Source organism: Arachis hypogaea, chromosome 4 (assembly GCF_003086295.3).
Source record: "Arachis hypogaea cultivar Tifrunner chromosome 4, arahy.Tifrunner.gnm2.J5K5, whole genome shotgun sequence".
NCBI classification, from domain to species: domain Eukaryota; kingdom Viridiplantae; phylum Streptophyta; class Magnoliopsida; order Fabales; family Fabaceae; genus Arachis; species Arachis hypogaea.
In genome coordinates this window covers 77,481,735-77,493,388 of record NC_092039.1, presented here as the reverse complement: position 1 = coordinate 77,493,388, position 11,654 = coordinate 77,481,735, and the positions used below count along the sequence as shown (strand labels likewise).

Below are 11,654 nucleotides of genomic sequence, written 5' to 3'. Positions count from 1 at the left end.
AAAGTGAAAGGGTAATATTATTGGAAGTGGTGAGAGAAAAGAAGTTTTTTCTCCCTTTTCTTTCCAACATTGGAGAGAAAAAAAAATTGGTGAGTCCCACCAATTTTTTTCCATCCCTTTTCTTTTCTCTCCAATTTCTCTTCACAACCAAACAATGAAAAATAATCATTTTCCTTCCCCTTTTCTTTCCTCCCTTTTCTTTCCTTCCCTTTTCTCTTCAAACAAACATAGCCTATAAGAAAAAATTTCTTTATAGTTATCTTTTTTTAAAAGATCTTATGAAAAAGTAAAAGTAATTTTATGTTTGGATATCTCATGCAAAAAGATCTTTTTATCTATCAATTATGTTTGTGTATAACAATATAAAAGTACTTTTTGTTTATTTATTACATGAAAAAATATTTTTTAAGGAAAAAAAAGATCTTTTAAAAAAAAGATGTAAATTACAACTTCTCAAAAAAGATATTTTTTATTTTTCTAGTACTTTTACTTTTACTACTAGAAATTTGTCAAACATGCTAAAAAATAAGATCATATCTTTTGCTAACCACCTTTAGATGGGCAGTGGCCTTACTGTATTGGGCCTCTTCGGGCCTCCTGATGGTCTTCCGAGCTCTTTAAGAAGAGATCGGTGATAAAAGAGCCCTTTATGAGGTTGGTTTTTTCCGTCTTCTGCCGACCCGACCCTAAAGCTCGGGTCAGGGTATGAACACTTCCTTTTCATCTCCAGAAATGATATCGAATTTAAGATATTCATCAGTGTACAGATCTCTCTATAGATATTAACAAGAGAAACTCATAGTGGGGTGTAGTTATGGTATCTTCAATGCTTCTCCAAGTTATACTCCTCTTTTTTCTTTGTCTCCTTCTCCTTATCCTAAGCTTGGTAGAGAAGGTTTGGCCTTGAGGTTGGATTTCTGAGTCGAGAGTTATCTTCTATGTTGATATACTTATCTTCCCACTCCTGTACTTCATACAAGGAAGTTGGATGTAACTTGGATATAGATTGGGAAAACGACCCTTCTTTAAGGCCGTTAACCAACCCCATTATAACTGATTCAGGAGATAAGTTTTATATTTCCAAACAAGCTTTGTTGAATCTTTCTATATAATCTCAGAGTGTTTCTCCAACTTCTTGTTTGACCCCTAAGAGACTTGGAGCATGTTTTACTTCATTATTCTGGACTGAAAATCAGGTAAGGAACTTTTTTGCTAGGTCATCAAAGAAAGTCACCGATTTGGATGGTAAGTTATCAAACCACTTCATCGCCGCTTTGGTCAGTGTTGTCAGGAAGGCCTTGCAGCGAGTTGCAACGGACGCATAAGCCAGGTACATCCGACTTTTAAAATTGCTAAGGTGATGTCTCGGGTCGATCGTTCTATCATAGAAATCCATGTCGGGACTTTTAAAGTTTCTGGAAATTCTAACTCGCATGATTTCTTTAATGAACGGATCTTTCCCTCCGAGAGGACTTTCCTCCCAATCTGCCCCATTGCTTTGACTTTGAAAGTCGGCCTCTAACTTTGAGAGCTTTTCCTTCAACTCTCTTAATCATCGTTCTTCTTTCGTAATTCTTTTTCTGCTTCTCACTGCCGTTCAGGCTTCTGCTCGAGTTGTTCCAATCGGCCACGGTGTCCGTGTACGAGCCCCAGTATCTCTGTGGGATGAGGAGGCTCTTCGTCCTTATGTGAATGTACCTCCGACTGTAGTCGTTGGGTGTAAGGATTTCGTGATGTTCCTTCCCCATTAGGATTACTTGTTCCTTTTTGTAGCGGGTGTACAACAAGGGCTCGTTCATCGTTATGGGGTTCTGGTTCGGACTAGGATGCTGTGCATCCGTTTTCAAATAGCTCGTCTGCCATGGTGAGGTGTAGGCTTCCAGTAGGGGTGATTGGTTTGCAGTTTGGTTCGGTTTTTAAAAGAAAATTCATCCAATCTAATGTTGTATTAATTCTTCGGTTCGGTTTGGTTCTATTTTTTTTTATCAAAACCAACCAAACCAAACTAAACTAATTGAAATCGGTTTGGTTTGGTTTGGTTTTTTGGTTTTTATATTCATTAAAAAGATTTCATGTTCTAATCATATATGAGGAACTAAACCTTCTTAAGCTATTTTCAAATCAGTGATACAGAATACATAAAGGCCAAGACACTTGGTCTAGTAAAATGGTGCTGATTTGCATGACAATCGGCTCCTATTTTATGCTTTATTATCATCAAAATGCAGTGAAGAGGATTACATATCTCTGGATGCATCCTATACCTGTCATGATAAAAAAAATCAAGAAAAGGATTTAGCTTGTATCATAAAACAGGACAATGTAAAATTATAGTCATCTTTGCCTAACAAAAGGTAAGCCATAAATTAGAACAACACAAAAACTAAAATAACATAAATTAGAACACCAAACCATAAACTTAAATTAAATAATTAAAACAAAGAACACTATAAACTTAGATAATAAAAATAAGAACACAGAATAAATTTTCAAACAGAAATTATCAAACACAACCACAAATTACCAAAGCTGCAAGAACAAATTAAAAAGAACAGAACCAAAAATCCTAAACCAAAAATCATATAGCAAAATAAAAATAGAACCAATTATTAAAACAGAACTAAGAACAACTAATTAGATCCAAAAAAAATTAGAACAAATAATTTACCTGAAAGCTAAGAGGCATCCCCATTCTAAATGCAGAGGAATGGCTACTGCAATGAGTACAACGCGAGGACGACAGTGGCTATGAACTCGTGAAGGACGACGAACGACGGCTCTGATCTGGTGCGTGTTGCTGGTGCGTGGAGTAGACGACGTGCTACTGGAAGAGGTGGTGTGTGGAGGACGACAGGGAGAGAGAACCGCTACGACGAAGGGAGAGGAAGAGAAAACAGTTGCACCGCTGTGATGGTACTGTCCGACGCATTGATAGCAGGGAAGGGGGAGGTGTTTTCGGCGCTGAGAGGTGGTGAGAGCTTAGAGGATTGGAGACTGGAGAGAGGCTAAACGGAGTTAGGGTTACTGATGGCTATGAAAGGGTTACTATTAGGTCATTTGGAAGGGGGACTTTTATATAGTTTTTTAAGAAAACCGGTTCGGTTTAGTTTGGTTAGAGTTTTCAGTATCAAAATCAAAAACTGAACCGAACCGAAAAAATAACTGCAAAACATCATTTTTTCGATTTTTTCAGTTTTTGGTTTGTTCGGTTATCGGTTTTTTCGGTTCGGTTAGTCGGTTTTATTCGGTTTGATCAGTTTTGAACACCCCTAACTTCCAGGTCCTCGACAACGGCACCAATGTTCTGGGAGTTATCTGAAACGGTGATGTAGGCCTGAATGTGAGGGCCAAACTCTCCTTCTGAGGCAGCGTCCAACTTGTACTGATGCCGAGGTGCTGCCGTCTGAGTTCCTCGTGAGGAGGTGAGGGTGGTACCTACAAGAGACCCCGATGCTTAAGTTAGCAAAGGCTTTATGCAGGTTTTTAGTAGATTGGGTTCTGAATATACCTGAGGGCGTTTAATATATTTATAGTAAGTAGAATAGCCACCTTTTAAAGTAGTTCCACCTTTAATAGTGGATAACTGTTCTCTTTTTCTAAGAAAGTTGTTGAGATCTTCCCTCTAGAGAGATAGGAAATATCTTAGAAAATAGTTACTTGTTTAGATATGTAGGTTTTGGTACAGCAGTTGATACGCCCAACCTCTAAGAAGTCGGGTAGGTGTGAAGGAAGCCTAACCTCTTATGTAAGCCTCTATTCTTTTTAAGCCTGGCTTTATTTTTTGGATTAGGGTATGAGCAATTATTATCATTATTATTATTTGTTTGTTTGTTTGTCTTTTAATAATGAGTAGATTCGATTTTTAAATATTAATAATAAATTTACATAATATAATGACTTTTATTATTGTGTTCATATTTAATAATATAAATTTTTATATTATGTTGGTAGATTAATTATATATGTTGGGTCTTTTTTATTTATTTAGTTAGATTTTCCCTATATCTATCCCACTCTTGATAAAATGTTAAAAAGAGTAAGTAGTTTTATTGGTGATTTTTTTTTTGAAGCACAACAAGTTCAACACATTTAAGTAGAGCAAACATACAAACATAAAAACATAAAAACAATAAAACAGATAAACCACTCTCCTGGCCTTTCCGGTATTGCCCTCAACCACCAACAGGATCCCTGCCATTCCACTCAGTGTAGGTGGACAATGTCCTTGTTTGAATGATGTCAATGTTTACTCCTTGATGATTAAAAATTCTGGCATTACGTTCCAACCAGACGTTCCACATCACTGTAAAGAATGCCGTCATCCACATCTTCTGCCCTTGTCGTCTGTTGGGCATGGCACCCCAACTCTCAAACAGCTCTTTAAGGGTTCCAGGAATCACCCACTCCCTACCAAAGGACCGCAACCAAAAGCACCACAGCTGCCATGTTACCTCACACAAAAGGAATAAGTGCTCAACAGATTCTACCTCCTTGTTACACAAGACACAAATATTATACCCATTAGTAACAACTCCTAGTCTAGTTAACCTTTCCTTAGTCTTAACTCTACCAACTAGCATAAACCATCCAAAAAGCTCAATTCTTGGGGTACCCAGCCTCTCCAGAGTGCACTTATGAAGCTATAGCTCGTGATCTCATTTGGCAGCGTCTCCGATTGTATGATCTGCATAAAGGACTCGTAGAAAAGATACCTTTATTATCAAACTTCCACACAACGTTATCCTCGCTCTGAGATGACAGCTTCACTGGCCCTAACCGCTCATGTAGCTGATGGACAAGTTTCAATTCCCATTGGAATAAGTCCCTCCTCCATTTGAAGTTCCAGATCCACTCCATCCCATCCCAGAACCTACAGTCACCAATGACAGCCCCTTGTTGTTCTGATATAGAGAAGAGTCTTGGAAATCTCTCTTTCAGAGGACCACCCTGAACCCAGTTATCTTCCCAAAACCGAGTTTTCCTACCACTACCTACCTCCATCGCCAGTCCACTAACCATTTTTTCTCGAACCCTTTCACCGGTAAAGACTGAGTTGCTAACATGACAGAAGGATTCAACTTGTTGCAAAAGTACACAATCTTCTTCCACAGCGGGCAATCCCCCCTTAAAAAACGCCACCACCATTTAATAGAAGTGCGGTGTTCCGAAGAACGGCATCCTCAACCCCCAAGCCCCCAACCTTCTTTGGAGCCTGGACCAGCTCCCACTTAACCATAGGCATACCATTGGTTCCGTCCTCCTTACACCACAGAAAGTTCCTTTGCAATGCAATCAGCTTATCCGCCACCGCCTGTGGCATCTTATACAAACTCAGGTAATACATTGGTAGGCTATTCAGTACTGCTTTATTGGTGATTTTTTTTCCTATTCGAAGTCGAACTTGTTCTGAACCATCTAAAAACAAAATATTTAAATTTTTAGATAATAAAATGACAATCCTACATATTTTTTCAATAACACTTTTGGTTAAGTCAGACCCGATGTTGTTTTAAAAAAAATTAAGTTGTTTACATAGCATATAATTAAATACTAGTTTAAATTTCGGCCAATCTAGTTACCCTAATTTAATAATTACCTCTACGTCATGTACCCCCAAAACTTTTGTTTGTTATGGCTGGACTCATGGAATCAACCACATTCAAAATTCACCCCTTTCTCTGTATCTTATATATGTCATGTAATCCAGTGATAATGATTCTGTCTCTAAACTTTAAGCATCCAAATGTCAATTTGATTAAAAACAATGTCATTAATTATTAATTGTTTTGTTCATTGTTTACTTGTTCCAACAACCATAGCATGAAACATTGTTATATATGTTGGAAAACACTCTGTTCGTTTCTCAGCAAAGAAAAACTCCAACCACAACCCAACAAAACCGCTCTAACAAAGTGTGCAACAAGATAAAAGTTGCCCATTAACGTTAGACTTATCAAATTATCAATCATCTTTAATTTCTTCATTCATTCATTGCCTTATTACCATTTTGCTATAATGCATGCTATGTCTAGACTTCAATCATAATTGGTCTGAATAGTAGTTCAATACTTGGATTTCTTTTTAACTGAAGAGTTTCATTATTGTATATGGAGGAAGAGGCACCACTATCTCTAAGGGTAAACTCTAGGAGAAGCAGGACTATGGTGCTCCCTATGGAGATAGACCCGCCTATGCCTTCAAAAGAAGCAGTTACAGTTGAAAAGAAGGAAGTGAAGCATTTCATGAAATGGGTTTCTTGGTTGATACCAACCTTTGTCATTGCAAATGTGTTTGTGTTCATCATCACCATGTATGTCAACAATTGTCCCAAGAATTCATATTCCTGCATTGCCAGGTTCCTTGGCCGTTTCTGCTTTCAGTCCTTCCATGAGAATCCCCTTCTTGGGCCTTCCACATTCACGTGAGCTTTCGGTCATGCTTATTTGATTTCTTCTTTTGAATACTTTTTTTTTTTCAAATAAATTGGACAATTATAAATCCTAGCTATCACAATATTTAAAAGAACATGCACCATATTAAGAGACACATGAATTAATATATGCGCTAAGCTTCAGCTGCAATACTTGATTTACTTTGCATCGAATTAAGAGAAAATACAGGAATAAACTTTTAGTTAGTTAATATTAATTAATTTTCTCTTTTTCAACTCTAAAATTTCTTTTATTTTTGAGAATTTAGAATTTAGAATTAACTCAATTAAGAGCTTATTATTTAGGGTCTTGAATTTGAATTTTTTTTTTGGTGACTTTTTTTTTAATTTAAGATAAATAAAATAATTTTAAAAAAAATTAATTAACGTTTATCGGAAAAAGAAATTGGCTCTCTAACACTAGTCTTAAATTAAATTATTGTTATTTGGGACATTTTAATTTGTTTTGTTTTCACATTATTTATCATTCTTATTTGTTTTATACAAAATGCTTTATTGAATTATCAATTATAACCTTAAATTAATATCAAGTTAATGTAAATTGTCATGATGTATTTTTCATATTTAAGATGTTTATTTTTAAAATAAGAATAGTTTGTAAATTTACTTTTTTTCATAATAACTTTTTATTTTAGATTTCTTAACATGTGTAATTAGATAAAACGACAGATAACTTGAGAATAGACGAATAACATTTAATTTTATAGAATTGTATATTGTGACTAAACAACTAGTTAATTTTCAGGCTAGAGAAAATGGGGGCTTTGGACGTGCAAAAAGTGGTTTACAGAAAGCAGGTTTGGCGCCTCATCACATGCATATGGTTACATGGAGGGGTGTTCCACTTATTGGCAAATATGTTTGGTATTATAATCATTGGGGTTCGCCTTGAGCAAGAGTTTGGCTTTGGTACGTGTGACTAATTAAAAATGAATTAAAAAAAACACACACACACAAACACACACACACACACACATATATATATATATATATATTGAGTGATTCGGTGGCTGATATTTTTACTTACATAGCATTTTTGAATCACCACAATATAATTTGATTAGTTAAGTAAAATGAACTTACTCAAGTGAGTGACTAACACTTTGTAAAGCTTTCTAAGAAAGTGCAAAAGCACAAAGTTTTCATTTTTGGTAAATAAAAAAACTGTGTTTGTATTTGTAATTTTTAAAAGATAAATATATTTTTAAAAGCATGTAAGGTAAAACTTTTTAATATAAATTATATATTTATCAAAATTAAAAAGTCTAAATAATTTTATATATTAATTAATTTTTAATTTAACTCATATATTTATGTTGTCTATTATAATATTTTAAAATTTTAAAATCCGTTTTACTAAATGTAATTATATCATTGCTATTTGTATTTATTAAAAGTCATTTTTAATTTGATTTATCAAATATAGATGTTATAATTTTTAAAAAGTTATCTTTTAAAAATTATTTTTTATAAATTACTTTAAAAAAAAATTTGCCAAATTAAATCTAAAAGTAAGAAGGTTACACCTGCAGTTTTACAAAAAAAAAAATGTATCTTATTCAGATGTCTATGACTTAATTAGAATGAATTGATAAACATGGTATTCTCTGGGTTTGATTTTTTTTTAAAATAATTTTTGTATTTCTTTTATAAGAAGTGAAGTATTTAAGTAGGTTAAATATTGAAAGGGTGCTGCTAGGGAACAATGGCCTAAGCGTACAATGTGTACAATGGGGTAAATCTTTGGTTTATGAATAAAATGAATATCACCCATACTATCCAGACTAACCATCCGGATACCAGGGATAATAAACATCTCATGTTATAAAAAATTAATTTTGGAGTTCACCAAGGTTCAAACTCATGGCCTTCCGGATCTAGAACTCTAATATCATATCATGAAACCACTCATCCCAAAAGCGTAACCTGACAGGACAATATAACACTAATGATCATATCTCTAATACTTTCTAAACCTCCATTGTACACATTGTACGCTTAGGCCATTGGCTCCTTATACTTTTTCATATTGAAATATTCTACTAAGATCAAGATATATTTTTAAACTCCAAAAATACTTTAAAAAAATTAATATATCATCTATTAAAATAGTTCTCATATTAGCAATAAAAATAAGATATTCTCATTTAAATATAAGACCATTTTTTACTAATTATGATATGCTTAGTAAAAATTTTAAATAATGACATCCAAAATCTGATTTGAGCAGTGATATGTGTCATCAATGATCAAAATTCCATCAAAGATTATTCTGATTTCCTTTTTGATAGAGAAGGAATTATTATATTGGGAGCATTTCAAGTGCCCCGGGAATACTAATATACCAGTTGTTTTAACCGTTGATCTGAATTATAAAAAATATATATAATATAATATTAATTAAAATCAACGGTTAAAATAATTGGTGCACCGGTGCTCTTCGGAGCACTTGAAAAGTTTGACAGTTTTGCTCCAAACTCATTTATAATGCTAGCATGGTTGAATGTATATGTATATTTGCAGTGCTCATTGGGTTGCTATATGTCATTTCTGGATTCGGGGGTAGTTTGGTCTCTTCACTTTTTATTCAACAAAACATTGCAGTTGGTGCTTCTGGTGCACTTTTTGGCTTGCTGGGTGGCATGCTCTCAGAACTCATTACTAATTGGTCTATATATGATAAGAAGGTGCTTACTATACATATATATTATGGATTGAAACACTTAAAATAAAATGTTTGGTCTCTAATATTATATGTTGGTTCTTAATTAAATTAGCTTACATGTCTTATGCAAATTGTTACAAGCCACAACGATTTAGCAATGAGGGTGCACATTATATAAATCATTGTAGCAAAATACGATATACAAAAATAATAGTGTACACGTTTATTATTAAATCATTGTAGTTTACAACAATTTCATATAACATGTATGTAACTGAATTCAATTCAGAATAAACATATAATATTAAAATCCAAACATTTTATTTAATTAGGTGTTTTACCCTTTAAAACGAAAACAATTTATTCTTCTTTCAAATATGTACCATTTTTTTAAAATTTTATTATTTTGTCAAAAAAAATCAGGTGATATTTTCTTTTCTAGTAATTCCCCTGTAAAATGAAAATAAACAGAGGAAAAGTGCGAAAAATAGTAAATGAAAAGTGAAATATGAAAAGAGAAAAGTTGATGAGGATAACCGGATAACTTTGAATACTTAAATTTTTCAATAACATTTTCAGTTTATATAATTAATTAAACTTGGATCCTTAATCATTTGATATGTGCAGATAGGAGCTGTGTTGACCCTTGTGTTTGTGATTGTTATAAATCTAGCAATGGGGCTTCTGCCACATGTGGACAATTTTGCTCATATTGGAGGCTTCCTTTCAGGGTTTCTTCTGGGATTCGTGTTTTTGATCCGCCCCCAATCTGCATGGGTTAAGCAACAATACGCTCTCTCATCATCACCAAATTCTCCGCTATCCATTAAAAAACCTAAATTCAAGAAATATCAATGCTGCTTGTGGGTTCTTTCCTTGCTCCTCCTAATTGTTGGGTAAGCTCAAGTATAATATAAACATGTTTTAAGGATTTAAATGTTTAATTGAAATTTAACCAATCTTAAATAAAATGTGATAAAATAAAAGCACAACCAATTCATTAGCTTTTTGGTTTTTGACTGACTTTTCGTAATCCGTTTTTACTTTAAATCAGATCAAACAATTGCTCAATTCTTAATTAATCTAATCGAATGACCTAGTCTAGTTAATTAATTTTCCATATATGAAATTTTTGTTTTTTTTGGTTTTATTTTCATATATGAAAGGGTACTTGAGCGAGAAACATATCTTAACCTTGGTTGATGTTTTTTATCTTAAGCCAGAACCTAAAAGCATGCTAAACCTACCAACATCTCATATAAGAGAGCATTTGAAAAAAAGAGATGAAAATAGAAAAGTTTCAATCCCAAAACAAGAACTGAATGATGTCGTAGTTATCAAGTATAATAAATGCTAGCAATCAAGTATAAGGACAAAACAGCCCTCAGTGTGTTGTAGACCATATTAATTGCCTTATAATGAAAATCAATTTTTGTGCATAACCGAATTGCAATCACAAATACTTGCTATTCCTTTTCAGTCTTTGTTTATGTACTGTGTATGTAAAAATTAAAATTGTTTACTTGATAGGTTCACTTTAGGCTTAGTTACACTTCTTCGTGGTGTTAATGTAAACGATCATTGCTCCTGGTGCAAATATTTGTCTTGTCTTCCAACTTCCAGATGGCACTGCAACGACACTCGAATTAAAAAACCTGCATCTTGTACGGTACGCATTTTGGCCCAAATATTCATCTTTTAATGTTTTCGTGAATAACATTACTCCATCTGAAACTTAGATTGATATAGGAATTAGTTTACTAATTCCCTTCAATAAGTATTGAAAATTTAAAATTTATTTTATGCATACATTAATTTGTTGGACAAATGACAAATTTTTAAATACAGTTTTTATCTACGACAGATTAATTTTTAAATTAAAAAATACGATAAGATAAAAAAAATATTCCATCATAGGTAAAATGTTATGAACCATTCTTTAGGTGTTCTAGATCTGAACTTCGAAAATTCGATATAATTTTATTTTTATTTGTGTGTATTAATGTTGTTTAAATGGCATAAATGCAGGTAGAAGAGACTGGTAGCGAATTGAACATGACATGTTTAACAAATGGTATATCCAAGCCATTTTATTTGCCAGATCCAACCTATGATCGAATTACAGAATTATGTAAACAGATTTGTCAGTAGCTATTGACAAAAGGGATGGGTTGAAGTGACATGGATTTACTTTATTATATTTCAGTTCATTTATTTATGAAGTTATCCTAAGTTCAATACTTACGTAGACAATATATATAAGTCCATCACCGGCAAATAATAGTTAAGGCAATTCTTTAACAATTTTAGTGGAAAAACAAGTGTGTCACACTCATGAAATTTAAGGTTATTCATTACAATAACAAAAATTAACTACATTACCAATATTTTGAATATACTCCAATATGGACATAACTATTGATAACATAAAACTACTAATAAAAAAAATAACAATAATATAACACTTACATATTCAGGATTATTGACACGTGGAATAATATGATTTTTTGATAATGTAATATCACATACCATCTCCAC

General features: G+C 33.2%; 2 protein-coding genes across 2 annotated transcripts; one reads left to right on the top strand and one right to left on the bottom strand.

The window, feature by feature from the left end:
• Positions 1 to 4,172: 4,172 nt before the first annotated feature.
• Positions 4,173 to 5,001, bottom strand: LOC112794946 (uncharacterized). The gene is made up of 2 exons (XM_025836907.1): positions 4,713 to 5,001; positions 4,173 to 4,573 (listed from the first exon to the last, which is right to left on the bottom strand). Exons 1-2 carry the CDS (start codon positions 4,999 to 5,001, stop codon positions 4,173 to 4,175), a joined length of 690 nt encoding a protein of 229 aa, XP_025692692.1.
• Positions 5,002 to 5,892: 891 nt separating this feature from the next.
• Positions 5,893 to 11,361, top strand: LOC112794306 (RHOMBOID-like protein 2). The gene is made up of 6 exons (XM_025836378.3): positions 5,893 to 6,421; positions 7,197 to 7,360; positions 8,975 to 9,138; positions 9,744 to 10,012; positions 10,647 to 10,785; positions 11,145 to 11,361. Exons 1-6 carry the CDS (start codon positions 6,108 to 6,110, stop codon positions 11,265 to 11,267), a joined length of 1,173 nt encoding a protein of 390 aa, XP_025692163.2. The 5' UTR covers positions 5,893 to 6,107; the 3' UTR covers positions 11,268 to 11,361.
• The last annotated feature ends 293 nt before the right edge of the window (positions 11,362 to 11,654 follow it).